The sequence below is a fragment of the Penicillium waksmanii genome (assembly GCF_028829765.1).
Source record: "Penicillium waksmanii strain IBT 27052 chromosome Unknown utg000001l:1.0-4852451.0:1.0-4856178.0, whole genome shotgun sequence".
In the NCBI taxonomy this organism is placed as follows: Eukaryota; Fungi; Ascomycota; class Eurotiomycetes; order Eurotiales; family Aspergillaceae; genus Penicillium; species Penicillium waksmanii.
In genome coordinates, this window is record NW_026643248.1 from 4,655,269 (window position 1) to 4,682,137 (window position 26,869).

At 48.0% G+C, this 26,869-nt stretch overlaps 7 protein-coding genes across 7 annotated transcripts; 3 read left to right on the plus strand and 4 right to left on the minus strand.

Moving 5' to 3' along the window:
- Positions 1-6,391: 6,391 nt before the first annotated feature.
- On the minus strand, positions 6,392-7,316 carry N7481_001593 (class I SAM-dependent methyltransferase; the record flags this gene model as incomplete). The annotated part of the gene is made up of 3 exons (XM_057260812.1): positions 6,392-6,563; positions 6,613-7,075; positions 7,196-7,316. 3 exons carry the CDS (start codon positions 7,314-7,316, stop codon positions 6,392-6,394), a joined length of 756 nt encoding a protein of 251 aa, XP_057128644.1.
- A 6,270-nt stretch (positions 7,317-13,586) lies between these two features.
- On the plus strand, positions 13,587-14,887 carry N7481_001594 (uncharacterized protein; the record flags this gene model as incomplete). The annotated part of the gene is made up of 2 exons (XM_057260813.1): positions 13,587-13,926; positions 14,265-14,887. 2 exons carry the CDS (start codon positions 13,587-13,589, stop codon positions 14,885-14,887), a joined length of 963 nt encoding a protein of 320 aa, XP_057128645.1.
- Positions 14,888-17,064: 2,177 nt separating this feature from the next.
- On the minus strand, positions 17,065-17,563 carry N7481_001595 (uncharacterized protein; the record flags this gene model as incomplete). The annotated part of the gene is made up of 2 exons (XM_057260814.1): positions 17,065-17,079; positions 17,105-17,563. 2 exons carry the CDS (start codon positions 17,561-17,563, stop codon positions 17,065-17,067), a joined length of 474 nt encoding a protein of 157 aa, XP_057128646.1.
- A 559-nt stretch (positions 17,564-18,122) lies between these two features.
- N7481_001596 (uncharacterized protein) lies at positions 18,123-18,455 on the minus strand (the record flags this gene model as incomplete). Its single annotated transcript, XM_057260815.1, has 1 exon — positions 18,123-18,455. The coding sequence occupies one exon, from the start codon at positions 18,453-18,455 to the stop codon at positions 18,123-18,125; it is 333 nt and encodes a 110-aa protein (XP_057128647.1).
- Positions 18,456-18,676: 221 nt separating this feature from the next.
- Positions 18,677-20,041, minus strand: N7481_001597 (uncharacterized protein; the record flags this gene model as incomplete). The annotated part of the gene is made up of 1 exon (XM_057260816.1): positions 18,677-20,041. One exon carries the CDS (start codon positions 20,039-20,041, stop codon positions 18,677-18,679), a length of 1,365 nt encoding a protein of 454 aa, XP_057128648.1.
- A 1,324-nt stretch (positions 20,042-21,365) lies between these two features.
- N7481_001598 (kinase-like domain-containing protein) lies at positions 21,366-22,736 on the plus strand (the record flags this gene model as incomplete). Its single annotated transcript, XM_057260817.1, has 1 exon — positions 21,366-22,736. One exon carries the CDS (start codon positions 21,366-21,368, stop codon positions 22,734-22,736), a length of 1,371 nt encoding a protein of 456 aa, XP_057128649.1.
- Positions 22,737-24,200: 1,464 nt separating this feature from the next.
- Positions 24,201-25,343, plus strand: N7481_001599 (uncharacterized protein; the record flags this gene model as incomplete). The annotated part of the gene is made up of 1 exon (XM_057260818.1): positions 24,201-25,343. The coding sequence occupies one exon, from the start codon at positions 24,201-24,203 to the stop codon at positions 25,341-25,343; it is 1,143 nt and encodes a 380-aa protein (XP_057128650.1).
- Positions 25,344-26,869: the final 1,526 nt, after the last annotated feature.

The window sequence follows — 26,869 nt, forward strand, 5'->3', positions numbered from 1 at the left end:
TTATCGCTGACATTCTGATGGTTTTTTTCAATTCTACTGCTACCATGTACGTGCACGTCTGGGGATATATATTGTGCACATATTGGATGATCATTTATTGACATGACCTAAGAGCTGTGTATCACCAAAGAGCATGCGACGAAGCTCGAGCCGCGTATGAGAGCGACCCAAGTGAAAATAAGGATACACTCTATCATCAATACATACATGTACATAAAGTACCCTTTAACATAGTTTTTGAATTGGTAACCGATGTTGATTGCACCATCACGCAACTCCAAGCCCATAGTCGAGTTTTTTCAGAAAAAACTGTCTGCAGAGTATTAACTACATTGCGATTTGCTGTAATGACAGATTCTAGTTAATGAACTGCATCATGTTTCACCGTGTATCATCTTTTAAATTATTGGTGAGCCAACGAAGATCTCACTATAACGGCGATGGGTAGTCACCGTTGGCAGCCGCTTCACCGCTCGGCAGTTACGCCGCGCCCTGCATCAACATGTTGACTCACTGGTTCCATCGATCATGATCATCACCAACCCTCAACCGTCACTCACCTCCGGCCCTCACCATCAACGCGTCCTCACTATCAACACGCCTTCTCCATCAGCACGCCAACACACTACCTACTCAGTGTCGAAAGCCCGCATCTCACCACGTCGAGACAACTTCTGCCACCACTGGTAGCTAGTAGAGACAAGAATTCACGCAAATGGAGACTAATTTGGATTGCACCCGTCGCCCAGATCGGCCACTAAGCTATCATACACTGAGATCCCCACTGGCCCGATGACTCAGTGCTCTACTTCGCAGTATGTTGAAGAAAATGCCCATTATCGAAAGACAGGGCGTGATTCAAGGCTACATAAAACTCTATGCGAACAAGGAACATGGATATTGAACTCTACAAACAGGCTGAATGGCATAACACACAAAGAATCCCGGAGAATTCTTGATTCTATCGATTATTTGGACAGGGCTCATCGTCTGTGAGGGAGCATACTCTTACAACGCAGGGCTCATTGCTGCGAGGGAGCACGTTTCTACAACACAGGGCTCATCGTCTGTGAGGGAGCACACTCTTACAATCGCAGGGCTCATTGCTGCGAGGGAGAACTTGTTGACGCAGCACTCTCCTGCGGAGAACTTGGTGTCGCAGCACTCTCCTGCGGGTCTCCCTTGGTTTCGCAGCGTCCCCCTGCGGAGGCTCTTGATGTCGCGGAGGTCCCCGCGGAGCACATTTATACAACACAGGGCTCATTGGCTGTGAGGGAGCACACTTATACAACACAGGGCTCATCGTCTGTGAGGGAGCACACTCTTACAATCGCAGGGCTCATTGCTGCGAGGGAGAACTTGTTGACGCAGCACTCTCCTGCGGAGAACTTGGTGTCGCAGCACTCTCCTGCGGGTCTCCCTTGGTAACGCAGAGCTTATCCTGCGAAGCACACTTGGTAACGCAGAGCTTATCCTGCGAAGAACACTTGGTAACGCAGAGCTTATCCTGCGAAGCACACTTGGTAACGCAGAGCTTATCCTGCGAAGCACACTTGGTAACGCAGAGCTTATCCTGCGAAGAACACCCGAGTGGCTTGGGAGTGTGAGGGGGAAAGTCCTGCTTTTCTTTTCGACGGGAAAAGAGCGTCTTTTATGTCATTCTGAGTAGGGTTTCCTGCAGCGACCACTTGCGTACATTTTGTCGGACTCAGAGATCTTCATTCGAAATTCGCACCGAGCGACCGCCTTTTTGCTGGGTGTTGAGGCGGTTTATCAACGTTGAAATAAGAAATTTCAAGAGTTCGGGGCGGAGAGAGCGGGTGGAGTGGTACGCCCCACCTGGACCCTTGGCCCCCCCCTGGGTCTAGACCTGATAAATAAAATGCCTCAACTTGACAAAGGTCAAATGACTTTCAACTTGGCTGGTAATTTCGAAAGAATGGGCTGACTCTGGCAAATCGACTGCTCATAGCCTCGAACTTGTGTTTGTAGACATTGCCATCGTAGCTGCCTCGATGCGTGCTCCCAATTTTGGACGTGCAACTACCCTTCCTCACTTATTATCTGATATAGGCACTGAATCAACGAATCTTTAATTAAATTATCAGTTCGATTGACCCCTGCTAGAATGTTACAAGATTATCCAGCCCGATGTGCACGCAGATGAATCTTTGCTAGTAGGACACATTGAAAGTGACAGCTTTGCTGCACCAATCGCTGGGCGCTGACTTGCAATTCCAACCACGAATCCAACTTTCTGCAAGCCGCGCATTGGGACGTTTACTTCGTGCAGATGGCTTGTTAGTCAATGTTTGTCCCGTTGAAACTCCGTTGAAGTGTGGTCAAATGTTTATTGCGCCCCGCTTTGAATTTCACGATGTGAGGCCAGATATGGCGGGCCGGGGCTCAGGGGGGATGGCCTCTTCCACTGCGGCCATTTTCTCGCCGGATCTATTTTCACACATATAGAGTGTCACACCCGTCACGAATCATTTAAGAGCCACTCCCGTCATAATTTTCAAACAGGTCTATTTGACGGCAACACCCCGCTTGATTCGATACGCGACTATGGGAGCCATTCGAAAAATGCCACGCACCCGGCAGATGCCAGACTTGGGACGACGATTGCAGCGCGCACTGTCCTTGTCATCCTCGGAGTCCGAATACAGCCCAAGCCCATCCCGATCTCTGTCTAGAGACACTACCGAGGAAGAGCCATCGACCCCCTCGAACAAGAACGACAAAGCTGTTCCGCAACAGGGCGATCCTCCCAGTACCCACGATCGCAGGGTGCTTCCGAGTCCTCAATACGGCGGACACGTATCTCAGCCCAGAGATAGCAACGTCCTTACCCTCACATGCCTCGCAGAGTTAGTCCGAGTCACCCTTTATCGTGAAAGCAAAGTGTTTACTAATAGATCATACTTCAAGACTAGACGTGCGGGTGAAGTGAGTTTTGCATTTCCTCCAAGCAATGAACAAAGGGCTAACCTAAGGCCAGATCCCTAGGGTGTAAATTGGCGGACCAAAATAAGTGTATCAAGGATCTCCGCAGGGACCTGGCAGACCTTCTCCACCGGCTGGAGGCTGTCGAGGCGGAAGCAGAGGAGCGGATGAAGAGCGATATGACTGATACGCCAGATGGGCCGGGGCAGAAGACGGTGCGGACCCGGCAGTCGCAGAGGCGGTGAAATTCGACGGGCTTTGGGGGCCTCTAAGGACGTTCATGGTGCGGGAATTCGCGGAGCACGCGTCCAATGGATTCTCTTACGTTGAATACACACTTGCCATTCTTACGATTACCAATTTTACAATGCTCGGACCAGGACTCCTGTTGTGTTTTGAATTGGGGATAGGCAATTAATTTGTCTTCTGCGAGAACAGCAAAGGCCTTGCAAATGGACCTTTTATGAATATACCTACCCACCGAGTCAGTCGATGTTACGTATTACACGGAGGTAAATCTTTGCTCAGTGGCCGAGTCTATATACCAATTCGTCCCTTTGGTAAGCCTTTCCGATACGGCGGCAACGGGACGTGAATGACGTAATTATTGGAAGATGATGGAATTTGGGAAGATAGTTTGACACAAATAGCATGGCCCAGGCAAAAGGTATGGCACCTGGCTCTGAAACACACCCTACTGATGAGTGATTGGTTTATGAGTAGAAGTGACGCGAACTTGAGAAACGCCCAAAACCTGAACCGAGATAGCGGCTTTCACCCTGCTGGACCTCTCGAGCTTGATCGCTAGCTTTGCCTGAACCAACCATAACCTCTCTCTCATCTGTTGTAGCATGTAAGCAACGCGATCGCAAGACGTATCGATAGAGGTGTCAAGCTCTATCTTGAAGTTCTTCGGATCTATCGACGCATGAATCCAAATGAGCCCCATCGAATACTCAAAGCAGGCTGGGTCTGCATTCCCTGAGGTCACAAGCGTATTGAAAAGAGGTCCTATCGTGGTTGATGGAAGGCCAGCGCAAAGGTACCTCAAATCTTGACTACTTGCCGTCCGTTTCCCCTTACTGATCATCTCAATGTCGTCGGTTGACCGTGGATCGAGAATGACCGTATCTGAGATCCAGTACTCGGTTGACCAATTATAGAAGAATGGAAACCTTTTCCTGACCAGCAAGTTCTCAAAACGAAGCATGCTTTCCCGGACTTTGGAGGGTCTTTTTCATTCGGGTAGCCCAAGGAGAATGATCTTCATATCTGTAAGGTTTTCTGTATGAAGAAACCCCACCTGATATTCCTCCGGCTTCAGATCCGTGAAGTGTGCTGGAGGATGCCTAATAAAACTTCCATTCTCAGGGGCGTTGAATTTGCCTGCCCTGTTAGGCCGGATTGAAGGATGATCCAGTGGCATGGCAGTGGACTGTAAGGTAGTATTAATGTTCTGGCCAAAGAAACTCAACTGCTTCCACTTCCAGAAAAGCTCCTCTGTTAAATTGAAAGGGAATCTGTCCAGAGATACTTGAGAGGAGTTGTGGTCCGTAAAATGAGTCTTATCTTGTTGAATCTTAGAATTCTCATTCACAATCGCTAGAATGATCCAGCACATACCAATTGGTCTTTTGAAGAAGTGGTTGAAGTCAGGCTTCGAGTCGCTAAATAATGGCTTGCTATCATAGTCCAGTTCTTCGTGATTTTCAAGACCAGAGACGTTCAGGACAGCATTTCCTTCGGACCGTGCAAGGGGAAGCTAGCGACCCAAGGTCTGTATAGGCAGATCGCACTTTGCAAAGAGAATCAAGACAATTTGACCGGAGGTAACTAAATAGAGAGGACCCCCCCAAAATAAACCATGCATTAATGGTGGGATACTAAGATTAACCATTTATTTACGATTCAGTCAACAGTATGCCGTTGAGACTTCAATGATTAATCACCTGGAATGAAGCTGATGCTATCCAAAAAACCACAGGCTTTTTTGTAGTCTCAGTAGTCAGGCCGGAGTTTAAAACCTTGGCGACTGTGGAAACATTTTCTCAAAATGACCAAAGAACAGCGGGGTCTTGAACAGGCTGCGTAGGCTTTATCATAGCCGTGGAATGAGCAATGTCCATCTAACTTTTCGATACTTACCATGAGAAAACTACTTGAATCTTGTAAAGCATGCTTCCGATTTCATAGCTCTGGATGCAGTCGAATATCTTCCCACTATTCCGCCGGATTCGAATTCAAAGACTAGAGATGCGATTTGTCGACCCCCAGTGCAGCATATTTGATTCAAATCTTAGGCTATCTGCTTTGCATAAGTTTATATCAACATGAAACACAATCACATACAACACTTCCAACTTTACGTCCAACATTTCCTGCCACGCTTTAACATGAAATATTTCTGTGACCACGATTCGTTTCAGGCTTTGACCAGAGAACTTCAGTGACTCTTTTGAAGTCCTTTCCTAGGTATCCAATCATGCTGAGATAGGTATGTTGGATTGGTTAAGTTGACTATCTTGTTGGAGGTGGGGCTCCTCATCTATTTATCCGTCTCTTGATGATCCCCACCACATGCTTTGACCACCGTGATACTCAACAAATCAGATGCCTGTCATAGAACAAATTTGCAGAGAAAGTAGCTACTTGGTGGATGGTACAGTAAGCTGACGGTTTGATCCCCAAAGCGACCAGAGTGAGTTTTGGAAGGAGGACAGGACTTAATGATAGGAATGCCTGGGTGTAATGATCCATCACCTCTGCTCAATTGCTGAGATTTATTCTTTCGGGCCTGACCGAAGCAGCCCGAATCTCTTCATTCCGAAACCCTTGTCTTGCAGTGTTGCTGACGGTACATAAGCTCCCCTTTTCTAGGGCCTCCGAGATCTTACAATTTGCCTTATCAGGTTTTTAATTATGGAAATCGAGCTGGCCACTTCGATGCACCTCAAACCACGCGACGCTATGACTGAATCCAAATAACATGGCTTACTGTACTATGTGGCGTAGAGATGGTAAATCCTCGGGAAAGGATTCGGCAATTACTGCTATCTAATATTGTAGCTGTGGAGACTTCATGAGCGAGATCTTCCCGACGAAGGAACAACCAACTACGCCCCTGAATAGAATCGGCGCTGTCAGCTATAATAGATAATCACAAAACCAAAATAATAGTACTTCCCATGTTCTGAGAAAACGTTGTCTACTCATAACTACAATGGTTGATGTGACCAAGATGATGGCGCTCCCAGATGTCACAACTTTGCTCTGTTCATATTGAGAAAATTCATTGATTCGATACCAAATATTCTTCTCTAACGTCTTCCGGCTGGGACTCGTGCAAAAGAACCTATCTTTTTCACCGAGTGACGTGAATTTTCCGTATCTTTGGACTCATGATTACCACGAGGCATTCCTGATAGTTAGGATATCCCACTGCATATCACTCAGGTTTCTGGGCAACGAAGCGAAGGCGAATGTAGTTTACTGTAAAAGAACCATCGTGTTGCTGTCTTCCAACAGCCTCGAGGACATCAACGGCATGTTTGATAGCTGCGTCGCGTGCTTGAGTCGTCGGAAGGAGTTCAAGAAAGGGCTCACCAAAAAGACGAATCCTATACACCATCAGCCGGCTAGACAATGAAACATTGGTGTCAGACCCACCATCCTTCGACGCCACCCTTCTCGTTCTCAGTCAAAGTTGTCTGTCTCAGTTGGACCTCGCCCTTGACCCAGGTAAAACCCGCTCCTTCAACAAGGTCCTTCATGGCCTGCAGCGATGGGAACCACCAAGGTGATGCTTTTCGCGCCTGCGTGACAGGGATACCTTGAGTGACTAATCCACTTATAATTGCGGAGTGGACCTCGGCAACATTTCCCAGCGCACCGGACTCATTGACCAGAAGACCACCTGGTTTGAGAGCCTTGAAGCAGCCCTTTATAGTATTTGACCTGGTTTCGGGGTCTCTCAGAATCCAATGCAAGGCAGCGTTCGAAAATACTTTGTTGAAACTCCCGTTTGTAAGGCCGGGCTCTTGATCTAACCATCTGCAATCGACAACCCTCGACTCGATATGTGGGTAGGCCTTTTTGAAGTGCTCGATCATGTTGGGTGAGCCGTCGATCCCTACGATTCTTTTGACATGGGGGGGCTATGCAGGCTGTCAAAGGCCCTTCCCCAGAGCCGATATCAAGAATTTCATCTATATTGTTATTAAAGTCTGGCCATCGTCATCTAAAGACTTACCTGTTGGTTTCGGGTCCAACCAGGCAAGTACCTTCTCAGTCGAAGTTGCAACAAATGGAGCCACCTTTTCGCCGTAAAGGTCGGCTGACCAGATGTCTTTCTGCTTTTGCTGCTCCGCCATGCTCTCTCGGTTCTTTCTTGGTTTTACAGAACACAACAGGGCCGGGGGTCCAGTAGTATTATAAGGCCATCTCAGACATTGCGAGTCATGTGCAGCTCCGATATCGGAGCCTTGGGAATGAGCCGATGACGTGCTCTAGGGGTTTAGGGTGTGGACCGCCGGATGTCCGTTGCGGGCCGCTATTAGCCAAAACCTAAATAAAAAAACTATACGAGGGTCGGTGGGGCCGAGATCGGCGGGTCTCGAGCATTGACGCCTTTTGAAGCATTGAAAGTTTTTTAGACACCGATATCGGGCGGGCTGTCACTACGTTAGTATTTCTAATATCTTTGTGAAAAGACAGGTGCTCTGGATATGAATAATTATACTTTGTCTGAAATGCTACAACATAGCTCTGACCACTCCGCCAGTATGATTGACGAATCCAATCTTAATCCATACAGTTGGACAACAGTAAAATATTACCCCCCCTGCGCAATTAAATAAGCTAACATGCCAACTTGATAGAAAAAAAAGCTTTTTGTCTTCATCACTGGCTTGGTGATAGTCCTGAATAGTACTCTTGGCTCCGCCCTTCCTAGCGGCGCCATCGACTTCATCGCTGCCGATTTTAGTATAACAGACCAGCAGAGGCTCGTACTGCCAATCACTACTTACTTGATCGGATATATTCTCGGGCCTATCCTTTTCGGTCCATTATCGGAGACGTATGGCAGGCGCCCGGTGATGATATGGACATTCGCAGGATATATAATCTTCAGTCTCGCTTGTGCTGTTGCGCCCAATTTTGCGGCCATTGTTATTTTCAGACTTTTCTCTGGTATCTTTGCTTCTTCGCCAACAGCTGTTGTTGGAGGCCTTTGATCCTAATTACCCAATTCGGCCTGCTCAGGGCGCAATTTATTCGCATACTCGAGCTCTAGTAACATAAGAAGATGATATTACTTCAGTGGAAGGTCAAGCATTCATTCGTCGTATTACGACTGGCTCGGCTTTGAAACGCCAAGAGGTCTTTCGCCACCACCGAGCCGCACCTTTCCCAGCCCCAACTGTCCGACCACATGTCAACTGTCGCTGTGCTAGGAATCTTTCGTATTCAGACGGCTCCGCATCTCTTTTCCCATTGCCGATTCAAAGTTCCGGCGACGGCATGGTCGGGCTCCATGCTAAATCGAGTGAGCTATCGCAGCGTTCGGCGGCACCGAAAAGAAACCTAGCATCGACGGCCGTCGAGAAAGACCCCGATTTCTCCGAGAATAATATAAATCAGAAATGAATCGAGTTTCTGGTCACAGGCTGAAGCCAACTTTGTCAAGCCCTGATTGCAGCTGAGCAAGCGATAAGCCAGGCCGCAGCACTGGATGTATCCCAGATCTCTAACCGCGACAGCAGTCGTTTTCAGGTCAGTTCATGGTTTTCCCCGGACCAAAGACCATGGATCCCTCCTCCAGTGAAACTTTCTCTTGACATGGTTGAAGATCTGCCTAGCGCACGAACAGCAAGGGCGAAACAGCTATGCATTGGCAGATTTAGCCACCATCCATTCCCCGCAATCTAGATTTGATCCCGGGGCCCTCGTGCACCTGTGATCCGGCCGAGCCCGCTGCCTCGTCTCTGGTTTGCCTATGCCAATGCCAGACCACACTGACGGCAAGTCTCTACCACCCTCAGTCACCAGAAATCACGCTGACACGGAGAGTCAGTGAAAAACAGCCCCTGGTTCCGCCGTTCCCACGATTCCGGTCGGGGTGCTGGTCGCGGCTAGTATTAGGGGATCTTATCTAGGCCACAAGCACGGTGGGTTGCGAGCGACCACCTTGCGCCCACTGCTAATCATTGGTGCTAGATCGAATGTATCCTACAACAAATTGCTTTGGCTGTGTCCCAATGCAGACGGCGATTCAAAGCTGCCACAATGGCCTATTCATGAACGAAGCTGGCAAGTACGTTCTCATCACCAGAATAATTTGGAAGGCAACTAACCATGTTGTCAAAGCGCTGTAATGAAGTTGGCTATATTTTCCTGATGCTATGCTCAATGCAGCCGCAAGCCGACCGAATGCCTCCATGATGTCACCACCGAGGGGCACGACTCGCCAGCAGAAGCAGCCTCGCAAGTACGGCCAGTCGACGGCCGCGATAGTCTCAATAGCCCAATTGTTATTCGAAAGATGCCAGGTCGGTTTGTGATACATTGTGGAGAAGACGCGCTTGTTGACCTCGAACGTAGCCGCTGATGTTACTCTCAGTGTGGGCGTGGCACGTATGCCGTGGATCTTGATGTTCTTGGCTGCTTGGAGAATGGCGTGGATGATCTATTGTCCCGACTTGTTCCCCGGTTTCTGAATGGCTTGCAATGCTGACATACTGTCGCTGAAGATCATGGCGGATCTCACCCGCGTTTGCGATGCTGTCCAGCGTCGAACCGCGACTTGATTGATGATGTTGATCGCATATAGGATCCCAATCAGCTCAGCGGCATGAACCGACCAGTGGTCCATATTGCCCACCTGGATTTGTATCCTGTCAGTTATCTGTTGCCTCTTGTCGATCACGAAGGCTGCAGCTCCCAGATGACCCTGTCGTCCCGAGGCATCTGAGTAGATCACCACGTCCGAGATGAATCGTGTCGCTCCCGCCTTCTCTATTGCGACTTCCCTGTCCGGTTCCATCTCGATTGTGGGAGCGGGGTCGGGTCAATCATTTCGATTTCTCTCAGTCTCTCTAAATTCATTGTTTTCAACGGCTCTGCTAGAGGGAACCTGGCGTATGATCCAAGATTGTTTCGTCTTCCCTGGGCCCGGAGAAGAGTGCTCCATATAGGATGTTCTGGGGCGGGGTGTAGTGCGGCATAGGGAGACATTTCGAATCCAGACTAGCTTACTATATCATTCGTGCATGCAACGAGGGCCCACAGTGCGTTCCAACAAATATTCCGTATAGAATACAGACTATTCATTCAATTATCGCGGATCCAGTTGGTGGCTGGCTGAAGCGGGGCTCATAAGGGGTCAACGCAGATCGCGGAGTGCATTCCGGACAGAGAATCCTACCAATCTCACACTTGAGACAGCTCTAAAACACCAGATCTTGCCAGGGTTGTGTTTACGTCGCTTCTGTACACCGACCATTCTTTTGCATTTTCACTTCTGATTGGCTAATAATCACTAAAAAAAATCAAACAATCCCCTCTGTTGTGATATGAGGCTGGTGCAGATCAGGAACCAAGCCGAACCATCGGAATTAATCCCGAGGTATCTATACGAAGAACCAAGTTGATTGGAAATCAACTTGTTCTTCTCGTTATATAGCCTAATGTTTCCCTCTGAACAATAAGACAATTCATACCTCTGAACTACAACACCCTCAGCAATTCCTACTGGATTTTCTGCCAATCTAAGAGCGGAAGCAATGGAACCTCGCCTTTCGATCTTTGTCACAATCCTTGATTTGATCTCACCGCTACCGCGAACATAAGATGCCTAAAAGTATGAAAATCCTACCTGGTGTCCCGCCGGTGGATCTTAAGGGGTTTCCAATGGACCTCAATGAAATAATTCGAACCAACCATCACCCCCTCAGCTCCTCACGTAGTTTTTCAGTCCACATACCCACATGCCCAATGGCGTTAAACCAAGGAGTTATTCACCCGGGATCGCGCTACTAAGCACTGCTACTGATCGGCGGAGCTATTGATTTCTGAGTTTCATCGTAATTCCCGATGAGGACTTACAAAAGTCTGAGACTCCTTGTTGACCGCTTTGGTCTCCGCCTTTCCATAATGGATTAGTAACCATCTTAAGTAACTAGTTAGTAGTTAACATAAACTATAGTTTTGTCTATCACTTCTAGTTTTGGCGATAACTAATCTATCTTAAGAAGGCGGTTAGTAAGTGGGTCTCGGACTTTTGCTGTGCCACTGTACATTGATCCGATTCAAAATAAATAGCTATCCCCGTCATTATTTGGTGCTAGACCTCGCCAAGCGCGGGTTTGGGTTGGGTTTTCATTTTCTTTACCCACCCACGGGCAACCCACCGCGGGTCTTGACCTTGGTGAACCTGTTGAAATATCCCGGTTGCTGAGATAATGAGGCTGGGATCACGTGCATACGTGTATCTCCGTCTCTTGGTCTACTTGTATCTTAGACAACACATCTAACACAACACACAATCAACTCCCCTCAATAATATGACCATTGAAGCATCACTTAATAAAACAACAGAACCCGCCCGTGGGTTCTTGGCGGGTACCCGCGGGTTGCCCAAAATACCCAAAAATATGCATAAATCGTGGATAAACCTGATTAGTCACCTATCGTAACTTTGGTAATTTATTTCTGTCACGCTTTTAGGTGTGTGTTACATCGAAACAATGCATGCGGTTCGTTTGGATATATATATCTCCTGCACAAGGACCACCTCCTCCATCACAACACTTCTACACCTCAAGGAATCAAGGGCCACACGGATGAATACACGAGAATTCAATGAGTTCTGGCTTTGTGAGCTAACTCTGGATGATTATTTAGAAATTAAGAAATTAAATTGGCGACACGCGCTTTCTCAGCGCCCATACAAAGTCATGTCCGTTTTGGGCTGGGCTGGGTTGGGTTGGGTTTTGGGTACCCGCAAGTTTACATACGCGTCGCAAAAGTAGATAGATCCAAACGCACGACGCGACCCCAACAAAGTCCAATTTCCAAATTTTCACAATGGAAAAAATCCATACCCACGCCTGATGGCACGCCTCCTGAGTATGGCTTCTTCTTCCTCGTCGTCGCGATCATTACATCAGGCTTTCAGTCCTCTGCTCTCCATTGAGCCGTCATCTGATGCATTCTTGGACTCTGACATTCAGTCCTCTGTGAGAGAATATCCTGCCCCTGAATATTGTGAGACCACCAACAGGTATGCTAAGACAGCCTATAGCCTTTCCCTAGACCTCGTAATAGCTACGATATAATCACTCGAAGACCCCCGGGAACGCTAAGGCGTGTGGGGCCTCAACGAATCAAGAATTGGATCTTGTACGAACCGAGCCTAGAGAGAGAGTTCCTAGGATGGTGGGAAACAACGGAGTACGGTCAAAAGCTGAACGGAGATGGTCAATCTCAGATAAAATGGTCCACCGAATCGCGTCATGCCAACGTTTGGAAGCACTTTGACCAAGTAGCTGATATCGATACTGGGCGTCCACGAGTCTTCTGTCAAGCCTGTCTTACTTTACTTGACCATCCACAGCACAGAAAAAATGGTACAAGCGCCATGGGCAGACACCAGAAATCCAATACTTGTCGCCGCGGGAAAAAGAGAAGATCCCGTCAAACTTTACTCTCTGATTCGTTGCAAAATCATTCCACTAGTGCTTCACTTAGCGCAGAAAGAGTCACAACATCTGAACTTGAGGAGCAGTTGCTGAAAACTATTACTTGCCTCCGGCTGCCATTTCAGACTGTGGAGAATCCCGTGTTCCAAAGACTGTTGAACCTCTTACACTCTGGTCCCGGGGAACTGGAAATCCCGTCGGCAAAGACCCTACGACGGCGACTTCGAGAGGTAGTTGCGGTTCAGCAGGAGTCACAGTTACAAGATCTGCCTGAAAATGCTAAGGTATCACTTGCCCTAGATTGCTGGACCAGCCCATTCCAGCAGGCCTTCATGGCAATCACAGTATACTTCATTGACAAGGACTGGAACTATCGAGAAATGCTTCTTGGGTTTGAACCGCTACATGGACCTCACACTGGGAGTAACCTCAGTGATGTTTTGCACCAACTACTGAAGGACCGGAAACTCCTGGATCGTATCTTTAGCGTCACTACAGATAATGCGGCCAATAACGAAACTCTCATACGAGCCTTGCAAGAGAGACTGATCTCCACCGGTGCAATTGGTTCCAGAGAATCAATAGTTCGAGTTCCTTGTATGGCTCATGTGATTCAGCTTTGCCTGAAACAACTTTTGGGGCATATCAAAGCAGCACCCCGGAACAAAGAGATAAAAACGTTTTGGTCTGACACCCAAGCGAATAGGTTGAAAGATTCGGTCAACCATAGAGACGTGGCTCACACTCTAACTAAAGTAAGCCCGGATTCTCTCTGATTGACTACCAATGTGTATGAAGCACTAATAAAAGTAGATTCGATCATTTGCTGTTTTTGTCAACGCGAGTCCACAACGGCGAGATGCCTTTCTGTGCCTCCAATCAGGTGGTACCCGGCTATTCCCGTTGCATGATGTTCAAACACGCTGGAAATCGACGTTTCTGATGCTTCGCCGTGCGCGCCGGCTCAGAAATGTCATCAACAAATACTGCTGTGATCATGAATACTCGCAGTTCAAGGTTACTGATGTCGAATGGAGGCAAATCGACTACCTGGTTCATTTGACCAAACCGTTCTTTCGGTTCACTATGGCTTTGATGAAGACCAGAGATGTTACAATCCATAGTGTGTTCCTCGTATACAGGAAGCTTCTGGAGCATATTGAAAGGTCGAATCGAAAATTAAAAAGAAAGTTAACACCTTGGAAGAAGGACATGTATGGCGCTTTGCTCGTTGCATGGCAGAAGCTGAAAGAGTACTATGAAAAGACCTACCGCGATCACGGTTTTCTCTATGGCACCGGAGCATTACTCGCTCCACAATATAAACTGAGTGCTTTCGATGATAGAGAGTACTCTACTTGCCATGAAGATACGTCAAAAAGATACTGTGAATACTTGCGAGCATGTTTCACACAGTATCAGCAGCAGAGCCCTGAGCTGTTATTCCGCACGGTGCAGCGCTCTTCCACTTTACATAGCTCGGAGCTTGATCGGCTACTTGAACCCCTGGATGCATCAATGCTCGATGAAGGAACAGAGTATGATGAAGTGGACTAGTATCTTAAAGAGGGTACGAGCGACTGGCACACTGCGCTAGAACGACTGACTGACTTCTAATAGCGAATGTTCCTGTATCCCCGCGAATTTACTGGAAGGAGCACGAGAGCGAGTTCCCTATTCTTTCTCGACTTGCACGAGACTTGCTTTCGGTGCCAGCCACCGGCGCAGGTGTGGAGAGGCTTTTCAACAGTGCTCGAGACATTTGTCACTATCGTCGAGGTTCTCTTAACGAAGCAACTATTCAAGAATTGATGATGTATATGTGCTCAGAAAAGCTCACACTGGACGGACAGCAACTGACCCGCCTGGAGAAACCAATGGAGAGCGAAAAGCAAGAGGCAGTTGAAGAGGATGAAGCGCTGAAGGCAATTGAAGAGGATGCTGAGCCGATCAGCGACAAGGAAGAAATTGAAGAGAGCGAAGATTTTGAGGGTAGCTTTGAGCTCGAAGAGCCATACCAGGCGGAGTGTACGCTGGCAGAGACTGACCGAAGCTCCATGCACAGCCAGAGTTACGATGTGGAACAAGAGGAAGAAGATAGCGTGGAGGAAGAGGGGGTCGAATACGACGAAGCAGATCTACTTCCACCACCAATAACGCAGCTGGGTGATCGAAGCCAGAAGAGATCTTCAGGACGGGTAACAATGCCCTCGAGCCGACTGCGAGGTTATGAGGTATACTAGTCTTTATACTTAGCCAATCTTATTTTTCTTCTTCGATCATAAATGTTCCAAAAATTCTCATCTGTAGACCAGGAGAACACAGACGATACAATGAGATAATCAAAAATTACTGCATAATTTAATGTAAATTGACAAGTCAACTATTTTTGCTTTTTTGGGTTATCACGGGTACCCATTTGGGTCTTGGGTTGGGTTTTCTACATGACAACCCGCCCACGGGTTTGCTGACTAAGACCCAACCCGACCCGTGGGCCGGGTTTTCGCGGGCGGGCTTGGGCGGTGGGCGGGTTTTGGCGAGGCCTATTTGGTGTGTTGGTTTATTAAGTGATGCTTCAATGTTCATAATATTGAGGGGAGTTGATTGTATGCTGTGATATGTGTATTGTCTAAGATACAAAGTAGACCAAGAGACAGAGATACACGTATGCACGTGATCCCAGCCTCATTATCTCAGCAACCGGGATATTTCAACACTCCCACTCGCTAATCACCCTCGTCAGAAGGGTATTGGCGATATCTCATCACGGTTGCCAAGCCCCATTAAAACCTCCCAAAAACCAATGGTGGAAAGGAAGGAAAGGGTGCTTGTATGCCCGTTTCTTTGTTTTCCAGATTCTGGAAGGCTCTTGTCTGACCGAGCTATTACTCAATGCCGAGGCCTTTCCGAAACCATTCAAATCTATCTCGCGCAAGGGGCTTTGTGAAGCCATCCGCTATCTGTTCTGACGTTGGTATATATTTGAGTTCCACTGTCCTGGCGTCTTGAACTTCTCCTTGCCACTTTCGCTGGATGTCCATATGCTTTGTACGCGAATGAAATTGAGGGTTCGAGGCCAGCGCGATGGCCCCCTGGTTGTCGCCGCAGATGATTGTTGCGCGTTGTCCTTGGCCCATGTTTAGCTCATGAAGAAGTCTTCTCAACCAGATAGCTTCCTTGGTTGCCTGTGTCTGGCCTATGAATTCGGCCTCGCAAGTTGACAGGGCAACAACACTCTGGCGCTTTGATTGCCAGCTGATTGCTCCACTCCCAATGTTGAAAAGATATCCTGCTGTCGAGCGCCTTGTCTGGCGACAGCCGGCCCAATCTGCATCCGTGAAGCCACGGAGCATCTGGAGCTGGCCTTTATATGCGAGGCTGAGAGATTTGGTGCCTTTCAGGTATCGAAGGATTCGGCGCGCGAGCTTCATGTGTTGTGGGCCAGGATTCGTTAAGTGCCTGCTTGCCGCTGAGACAGCGTATGCGATATCACCTCTGGTTCCAAGCATGACATACATCAGCGATCCGATCAAGCGCTGGTATTCGTTCTTAATATTCGACGGGCAGATGTATTCAGGATCGTTCTCTGGCAGGGGTGAAGTGTCGATCGGCGTGCTGATAGGGGCACAGTCCAGCATCTCGAATTGCTGAAGGACTTTGCGCACGTAAGCCTCTTGGCTGAGATAGAGAATTCTGTTCTGCCGATCTCGTCGGATGGTCATGCCGAGATAGTAGCTGCACGGGCCAAGGTCTGTCATATGAAAACGATTTCTGAGGCTTCGTTTGATCTTTTTTATCTCTGCAATGCTGGGTCCGATGATCAAGAGGTCATCGACGTACACTGCAATGTACATGCCACTCCGAACAAAGATACTGAGATCGGCGTTGATGGGCTCAAAGCCAAGATCCCGAAGGAAATTGGTCAGCGTCTGATACCAGATACGAGGTGCTTGCTTCAGGCCGTAGAGTGCCTTGCGAAGCTTGCAGACCCTCGATGTGCCGTCTGTGATGTGATGAGGTTGTTCAACATAGATCTCATGGTCTATCTCGCCGTATAGGAACGCTGTTTTGACGTCCATTTGTTCGATCTCGAGATCCAGAGCAGCGGCAATTGCGAACAGGGCTTTGTAGCTCATTGGTTTGACTACGGAAGCAAATGTCTGATCATAATCGACACCTTCTTCCTGGGTGAAACCTCTAACTACCCATCTGCATTTGTGGCGGACGATTTCTCCGCTGGATCCTCGTTTGAGTTTGAAGATCCATTTTCCGCTCAGGACTCGGCGATCCTTGGGAGGATCGACCGCTTCCCAGGTTTTGTTTTGTTTGAGTGATTGTATCTCTTCGATCATTCCTTTTTCCCACTCGAGCCAGCGTGGATCATTTTTGGCCTCTCGAAGGGACTTTGGTTCGAAGGGTTCTATCTCTTCCGCCGCTATAGTCAAAAAGGTTGGAATAACGTTCTTGTCGGGGATATTCATCAATGCGAGTTCTTCTTGGTCATAACCGGATGTGTCTTGAAAATTTTGTGTGTCACGGAGCTTGAGTTCAGGGTGGCGTTCCAGTGAGTCTTTTTGCACTATGTGTTTTGCACCACCCTCCTGAAGCTCGGAATAATCTAGCCAATCTGGGATTCGCCCTTGCTGTGCATCGCCTTGTTGCTGGTCGCTACCCGGTGGTGATTCAATCCTGAGGACGGAATCCTGTGAAGCAGGTGATAAGGGTCCAAAGGTATCTTCACTCCGTGGAGGCGAAAAGGTGATGGCTCCTCGGCCAGCAACGGCGGGCTGCGAGTTATCATTACTACTCGACTGAGGCAGATGCACTTGCACTATGTCGTCCCATGATCCAGGCTGTGTCTGTTCTTGTGGTGCCAGGGATATTTGACGTCCCGAGGCTGGCACGGATGCATGTCGCATACTGGCCGACGGGTGATTTATTTGCCCCACCGTCTCACTCCCCCTGCGGCAGCAGCCGTTGCCACAGGAAAGCTCTGCTGTTTGGCTCCCACGTCTTGTATGGTCTGCGTGGAGGGAGTTTCAAGGACTTCATAAAATTCTGCGTTTGGCGTACCAATGATTCTGCCGTCTTCTAGTAGGATGCGATAGTTCATATTGCCTTCGTATCCCAATAGTAGACATGGCCTTGTTCTTGGTCCCGTCAGCTTCTTTCTTTGTTTAGGGGGAATTAGATACTGTCCCTTGGATCCTATAACTCTCAGCCGTGATAGGTCAGGTTTGTCACCATACCAGGCATGGTACGGAGTCATATTGCGTTTAGATGATGGTGATCGATTGGAGAGGTATGCCGCCGTTCGCGCAATCTCTGGCCAGAATTTTGTTGGCAACTTTGCATGCGCGAGCGTTGGTCCAACTCGATCGTAAATTGTCTTGTGGGTTCTTTCTGCTACCCCATTTTGCTGGTGCTGGTCGACACCCGTGACCTCGGCTCGTATTGCCCTTGAGAAGAGAGTAAATTTCATATCTTCTCCCACTTGCTCCGGAATCCGGTCAAGGCGGATTCGCCTGCATTTGCGTTCAGGGCGCTCATTGTGGTCGAGAAAATGCCGCAAGGACTCAATGACGTATCCTTGTCGTCGTGGTATAGGGACAATCTCAATCCATCCAGTAAAGTCATCAACAATGGTGAGCCAGTAACGGCTGCCGTCGAGGCCCTCCTCAAACGGTCCTGCAACATCGATATGCAGGAGCTCCATGGCGTATTTGGCTCTTTTGCACACTTCTGAACGGCGATGTGGGACTTCGACCATTCTTCCCTGAAGACAAGGGTTGCAAGGTTCGCGTGGCGCATTGTCTTTAATGCCGTGGGCTTGCTTTTTCAATCGTTGTATGTTCGCACCGCCTAGGTGAGCGAGCCTATGGTGCCAGAGTGCCGACTGCGGGCTGATATGATAGGCCGGAAAAACAAGTTTTGCCCATAAATCAAGTGCATAGACTCCATGGTATTCGCTTGCAGTGAACAGATTTCTCCCATCTGATTTGTTCCGAATGATGGCGCCTTTGCTCGAGAAATCAATCTTTGCCCCCCCGATTGAGAAGCTGCAACACGGATATGAGATTCGCATGTGCAGTCGGGACGAACAGAACGTCATTTAGGACAAGCCATTTCTTCCTCCCTCGGACATTGCATAGGACATTTGCTATTCCTATGCCAGAAGGAGCCGTCGAGGTATCGACACTGCGTAACGGTGGACCATCATATTTGTCCATCTTGACGAATCTTGTGGCATTGTTGCAAACGTGCTGAGCACATCCGCTGTCCACAATCCAGGCGTCGTTGATCGAGGCGGACTTTGTGGCCATCATACTGGGAAAGAAGTCAAATGTGGCAATGTTTCCTTCAATTTCGGCGCTGAAAGCCGCGTTGATATCTTGTTTTGAGGCCTGTGTCGCCACAAACGTCGGTCTTTTGGGGTCTCTCGGTCCTTCTGAATCGTCGTCTTCATGATCCGTACTAGGTCGCCGCTTTGATGAATTGCGAACACCGGTGTGCGCTTCTTTGGGTCTTGGCCTGCGCGTCATTCTCTCCTTTTCTTGATCCTTCAGGCTACGATCCTTTTTGAAGCAGTGTGACTCTCTATGATAGGGTTTTCGGCAGAAGGCACAGAAAGGAACGTTGTTCATCTCGACTCGGCATGTTTTCCCATCTGGAGACGGTATGACTTTCCTGTCTCGAGGCTTATGGCTCAGTGTGAAGGCAGGAAGCGCATTCGTATCTGTGGGCTGGTCGCCCAGCTGATCCTTCCTATGCTCCTCCTCAATGGCCTTATTTTCGATGTAGTCAAATGTAGGAGCTGCTTTGGTGATATTTCCGTCCTCGTCTCTGTCATTGACTATGTCCATTTGTCTGAAGATATGGTCGCGAAAGCTCTCATATTCCGGGCCTAATGCATGGAGGAAAAAGAAGGTTCGTTCGATCTCAGAGGTGACACATGCGGGGTCGAGTAAGAGTTTCTCGGCATGGATCTTCCTGATCTCGGCCCCGAGGGCTTGTGCACTCCCACATCTTGCCCGGGTAAGTGACATGTACCTCCTCTGAAGATTCACATATGTTCCTGAACCTTCTGGCTTGAAGTTTTCTTTTACCGCTTTAATCAGTGAATGGACTCGGGTGATATCGAAAGCGTTTATTCGCTGAGCCGCATTGTGGGTCAGCTTTGCTGCGATCATTGCCGAGTAGAATGTCTGGCGGTGAGACCATTGCTGCGCTTCCTCCTCTTCCAGAGGTGGGATGGACTCATCCTTGGACACAGGAGATATTCGGAGAAACTCCTTGACTTTCTGGTTCCACTGCGACCAGTCGTTGGCATTATCGAGAGTTGGTATGGCGTGATAGAATGAGCTCAAGCCTAGCTGTTCAAACTTGTTCGAATCCATCGTGATGGTGTTCAGGGCTCTTCGGTGCTAAAGAATTCAGCGCTCGACGAGCCACTTGAGCAAACTGAGAGAACAGAAGGCGTATGGTTTGATGGCTCGGGAGACCGTGCCTCAAGACCAAACAGCTCCAAGCTTGATATCTCGCTGGGAGGACTGGAGCTGATGGAAAGAGAGCACTCCGACGAGCTTGGAGTAGGTGTATGTGATGGAGGGATGTATTCACTGTCTGGTAGCTCGTTTGGCTTTAGAGAACTGCGATATGATTCAAAGAAATGAGGGAAACGGTCACGGTCCACTATATAACGTGGCTTTCGTTCTGCAAAGATTGAGGGTCTGTTTGGCCGGAGGTTGTAGCGATTTGGGTTGTCACCATTCGTGCCCAATGGTGTATCTCCAATCTCGTTGTTTGCTGAGCTGTAATAGCTATGCCTTGGTACTGTATTGGAGAATGCTGGCTGAAATTGACTTGAAACGTAGCTTTCTGTGATATGTCGGGGCCTTATATTGACAGGTACGGCAGCTAGTGCCCGGTGTGTGCGCTCTTCTGGAGGTAGTCTCCTATAGGCCCGGCCGACTGAGTGTTGGGAAAGTAATGGAAACTTCGCCTTTTGGATCTGTGTGAAGCGCCAATGACGGATGCATCGAAGATAGCACACCAAGTTGAGCTCTTCGTCAGACCAGTTATGCCCTTTGTACGACCCTTGTCTTCTTGCCATAAATCTGAAGAAAAGGCGGATCGACCTTGTTCGAGAGCATCAGGGTATTGAGGGGTAAATGGAATCCCATCCTGCCACAGATGGTAGATTATTTCCTCTTGGCTGGGCAATGTGATACGTCTGTAGCGGTGTGGCACGTCTGCAGCCGTCATCTGTTGTAAAGCAAACCCGTAGACTATGATTGGCCTGAGGAATATTCGTAGCGGTGTGACGATTGATCCAAATCTTGAGATGATTTCGCACAATCAATTTTCTCCTGGTCGTGAGAAAATGTCTTCTTGTTGATGTACTAAATGAGTAGTTCCAGTTTGGTCAACAGATGAAGCTATCACTTAACGGGGAAAAACTTAGGAGCAGGGAGTAGAGTCTCCAATTTGAGGTGAGCGGTGCCGGGCTCATAACCTGTTGGTTTATTAAGTGATGCTTCAATGTTCATAATATTGAGGGGAGTTGATTGTATGCTGTGATATGTGTATTGTCTAAGATACAAGTAGACCAAGAGACAGAGATACACGTATGCACGTGATCCCAGCCTCATTTTGCCTGGCCTGAAGACGCGGTAATTCGACTCTCTGGCGATAATTATTCGTCTCTTCCTATAACAGACTATGCAAGAGACAGGGAACTCTCAAAGTCCTCATCTACATTCTCCCTTCGAGCACGTCCCATCGCCAGACCGCTCTGTATCGACCCATTATCATCGCAAGATAAGGGATGATGTTAGAGACAAGCATGATTTCCGAAGTCTTCCTATTGTTGACAACCTGACAAATGTATTTTCCGAGTGGGGTTGGTCAACGTCGCAGGATTGTGAAGGTCGTTCTCAGCCGGGAGCAAATATCTCAAATCAAGGGCTTACAAGGCAGAAAACTGCCTCAAGATCAACGGATAAGCGTTCTGATCGAGATGACTCGGCTCAGGCCCAGAGGATCCCCACAGCGATCACCCAATTGGAGCAGACATCATTCACAGGGGAGTATGGGGTATTCACCAAAGTCCTCTATTACAACAATACTAGCACCGTGCAACTTTTCGAAAAGAAAGCACCAGTTTCCCAGCCAATCCTATCGCCGACACAACCCCGGAAAGGGTTCATGCTGACGAAATTAAGGCGTGCTTCTATGCCGAAGTCAACAATCAGGGAACTCTACGCAGTCAGAGTATTTCATCATACCAAAGCCAACTTGGGCCGGGTGCCCAACCTCCCACGAGGCAGAAGTAGAAGGCCACCCCTCTCTCATCCAAATATTGTCTCCATCCTCGATATTCTTTACAATAAGCAAGGAAATATTTGTCTTGTCATGCCTTACTGTACTGGTGGGAACTTGCACGCTTTTCTGCAACAAGAAGCGAGGGCCAACGATGGCCTGTCCCTTGAGGAAATAAACTGCTTGAATGTCCAGATATTGCGTGCAATCGGCTTCCTACACGAACACGGGATTTCCTATGGGGATTTAAGGCCAGAACATGTACTACTCACTACCCGAGGTGCGGTGAAGGTGGGTGGCTTTGGGGGAAATGAAGATGCAGTGCGGGAATTGGTCGCATTCTCACGTCGTGAAGATTCTACTTCCCCTCAGTCTGGACCAAGCCCTGGCAACTCCCGAGAATTTAATTCTAAGTTGCTCCTGTGTGTACGAAGAAGTGTGTCGGAGTTGAGTACTCCTTATCTTCCTCCAGAGAGGTTTTCCGGTCGCCGTGACTCTGTCCGTCAAGGCTATACCCACCAAGATATGTATGATGTTAGGGCAGGTGATATATGGGCATGCGGCATGATCTACATGATCCTACAGTCTGGCCGACTTCCGTGGCGCACCACCCGGACAGTGGATCCTGACAAATCCTATACTGAATATCTCCATTGCCGTTTGATGCAGAATGGATATGGCCCTATACAGGCTCTGGAAAATGTAAGTTACAGATCCGATCGCGCCAGATTCCACACGCTCAGCATGAACATAATATCTAATAGTTCATAACGCAACAGAACTGTCGGAATGTTATTTATGCCATGTTGCATCCTGACCCGGGCCTGAGGATTACAGCAGAAGAGATTCTGAGCTCCGAATGGGTCCTGGGAATTGCTGTTTGTGAGATTGGGGAGAAGGGGTTGTAGTAATCCTTTCATTCTGTGTTTTTGCCTCCCAGTATGGGATGGAACTTACATTCCACAGCCATTGGGAATGTTCTTGGCCGATATCAGAGCATTGTCACAGGCCCACGTAAATCCCAGGAGATACTCTTCATTCGGACGCCGACCGACGATCTGTATACTGACGGGGGCTCCGACTAGTCTCCCGGGCAAATCTGCCTATTGTATAACTCAGGCCAAGATTGTTCGCAGGATGGATACTTACACTTCCTCCAGGTCCTAGTTTCAACCTAGTTATGCCCTTCATAGTCTAGCGTCGTGTTCTCGGTGTTGGTGACATATGTGACTAGGAGATAGCAGAAATCGGCTTTTCGGGCAATGCAAAGTTAGGTCTCCGGAGTAGTTCATCTCCGGTTTCGAGTCCGGTTTCGAGTCCAACGTCGACGGCAGCAAGGGTAAAATAGAATCAAATCCCCAGAAATCGTATTGAGTCCATTTGTGAAAGGTCTATCCGGAGGGGCCAAGATTGTGTGAACACCCTATAACCCCTGCCCCCGCTAAACAATACGAGTAGATTAAGATAACAGTCGGACGAAAGGTCCAGAAATGCGAAATGCAGGCTCTTGATTCGCTCTGGCGAGCGAGGGTACCGGAAGTTGAACTGCCGGATTGTCTACAAAATCAGCTGTCAGGATGAGGAACTGATGTACTGGCTAGCACTGAACATGTCCAATAGTAACCATCGGATGATTGATTGAAGGTGTTGAGATCGATTGAGCGATCTCAGGGGTCTCTTGTTCTAATTGAACTATGGCTTGTCGTGAAACCATACTAGGACGAATTGGGTGAACGATGAATAAGCCTAATCTGAAGGGTCCTAGTGGTATTTGACCACCCCCTCAGTTCATCAAATAATAATAAGCGCGGAGGCCAGTATGAGCAAACATGACTCGAGAGCATCAAGGGTCTGAAGTTCCTCCATAAATAGTACCGATAGAGTTTGATCTTGTCCACTCACAATGTTGTATTTCGAATATATCCGCACAAGCTACACCTGAATCTTACGATAACGGTCAGCGTGTAATGTCATTTCTATCTCGGGCTCATAAGAGTGGAGACATGGGCACGTTGTGGATATCATTGTATCAGCGCTATCCAATGATGGCAGGTATAATGGTAGCCCCAGGCTCCTACAGTGGCGTTGCAAAAGTTTGAAACCCCCCCCCGGCGACCGCCTTCCCCTACCGCCCACCATATTAGTACACCGCCCCCTATTCCACCACGCGAGACGCGTGTATATAGCATATTATACACATTCCACGCGCTGTACTGAGCTATTTGAGCCTTTAGAATGCCACCAATTCGTCGTACTGCACTGCAAATAGCGCAAAATCAATATGATACACCGTCACAGCATTCAAATGTTGCACAACGCTCACGCCGCTGTCAATTAGCACCACATGAGCGTGTTCGAATTGTTGAATTGAAAGCTATTGGATGGTCCTATTCAGAGATCTATTCACGCTACCCTTATATTCCAATTGGAACTATTAAAACTACAATTGCTCGAGCTTCTATACGAGGCCCAACTCAAGCTACATTAGCACGTTCTGGTACACCAAAAAAGCTTGATGAAACAGATCGATTGAGGTTACTTCAAGCAATTTCAGAGAACCCACGAGTTAAATATGAGGCTCTACTAGCTGTGGTTAACTTTAAAGTTGATCGAACAACTGTTTGGCGACTCCTCCAAAGTGAGAATAAGAGGAAATGGCTTCAACTTCAACGACCTGAGTTAACCGATCAACAGGCGCGTCAGCGACTCGCTTGGGCACATCGAGTCCGGGATTATGACTCTGAAAAGTGGAAAAGAATCTTCTGGTCCGATGAAACTACGATTGAAAGAGGAAAGGGAGGACGGCGAGAGTGGACTTTTACACCACGAAACCGCCAAATTGCGGAACGAGATGTCCAAGAAGTCTCATGTCACAAGGCTGTAAAGCAGATGTTTTGGGCTGCTTTCTCAGGAACAGGCCGTCGATCTGGGCTTATTCCGCTCTTTGGAGATTCAAATTCTCCTAATGGAGGGGTTAATCGGTTTGTTATTCTAGAATTATACCAGCGTATACTCCCAACTTTGTTGAACGGAGTTGAAGGTGCTGTTTTTCAACAAGACCGTGCTTCAGTTCATACTGCACACGTTGTACGTGATTGGATAGCTGATCAGGACTACGAGATCATGAAATGGCCTCCATATTCCCCAGATCTCAGTCCAATTGAAAATTTATGGCCGTTGTTGAAAGCAAAGGTGTATGATTTACACCCTGAGATTCGACAAATGCCAAATAACGACGATACTATCCAGTTTATTATTGGTGTAGCACAGCAAGCGTGGTCTATGATTGATATAGACATACTGGAGAATTTAGCTATTACCATGCCACATCGCGTACAGCAAGTTATTGAAAATGATGGCTGGTATACTAGTTATTAGCAATTGCATTACATAAGGTTTTTATTTTGCGCGGGCTTGCGAGGTTTTGGTGCGGCAGAAAAAGCGGCAGAATAATAGGGGGGGGTTTCAAACTTTTGCAACGCCACTGTAGGAGCTCATAGCCAAATTCGAACCAATCATTTCTGCTGAGGCTATGTGGCGTATGTCGTTTATTCATGGCACCGATTGGCTCATATTCCCTTGGCAGATATCATTATATTAGTAGTATTCAATGATAGCATTAATATTGACGACCCACAGGCTCCTGGGAGCCATGGCCAAATATTAACCAATCATTTAACCGAAGGCCTGTGCGCATGTGGGCCACTCACGGCACTAATTGGCTCACATTTCCTTGTAGTACCCGCCTTCCCGTGTCCACTTAGTTCCCAGGAGATTGATGTGGGTATTGTCATACGCAAAGTGGAGGCCCATGGCAGAGACAATTGTTCTACGGAACTCACTCACTATTCAAGGAACTCTTTTGTGAGATGTGGGCTGTGCGAAACAGTCCCAAGCTGCACCATAGCTTGTATCTGGCCATATGTGGCGCTTTGCTAACTGCATGTGTTGTGATATGAGGCTGGTGCAGATCAGGAACGAAGCCGCACCATTGGAATTAGTTCCCAAGAGATCTGTACGAAATATCAAATTGATTTCCAATCAAATTGATCTTCTCAATGTATATATAGCCTCACGTATTCGCTCTGAAATAATAAGTCAATTCATACCTCTGAACTACAACATAAATGAACTCCCACAGCCACTCAAATAAGACTAGGGGTAGGAATTAGGACCAAGACTCACATTGAACACTCCACTGTAGTCTCCTTGCATCCGGAGTATATTGCTTCAAGCACCGGCCCTAATGTGGCATGGAGGCAGTGCCTCGGAATACCTGGGGGAGCTCCCCGGAACTTGGCTCTCCTTGGGGAGAGCACAGCATGACTAGACCGTGAAATAAGGATATAGAAACCACCAAGCGGGGCGATAATGTAATATGGGGGTTGCATTCAATACATAATTGCTAGGGGACTACATGCAGCCGTCAGGCGCAAAAAGTGTGAGGGATCAATCAGTCAATCAATTAATCAAGCGGGAACCCGCCAAGAACCCACAGGCGGGTAAAGAAATTGACCTCATAATGACTGATACTCACCTTACAATCAGCTGACCAACAGGGATTTAATGCCATCATCTACTCAGAATCGCGATCATTAGATGCATCAAGCTTGATACCAGATCATCCAAGCAAAAATCTATTAATTCTTTTAGTCACTTCAATTACAACATTCCCGTAACCATGTCCTTTGCTGCTGCCATTCGATCGCGATTCACCCGACCTAATTGTATTTTCTGGATCAGTCATTCGTCAAGGGTTTGCTATCACGGACTACCCCAATCTGTTACTACGAGGGGAACTCCCTCAGTCTCGGTTGCTGCCTCATACCCTGATGATTTTGAATCCTCGCCTTCAGCCTCGGACCTGCCCGAAGAAAGCAAAAGCACGCATAGATGGGAGGAAA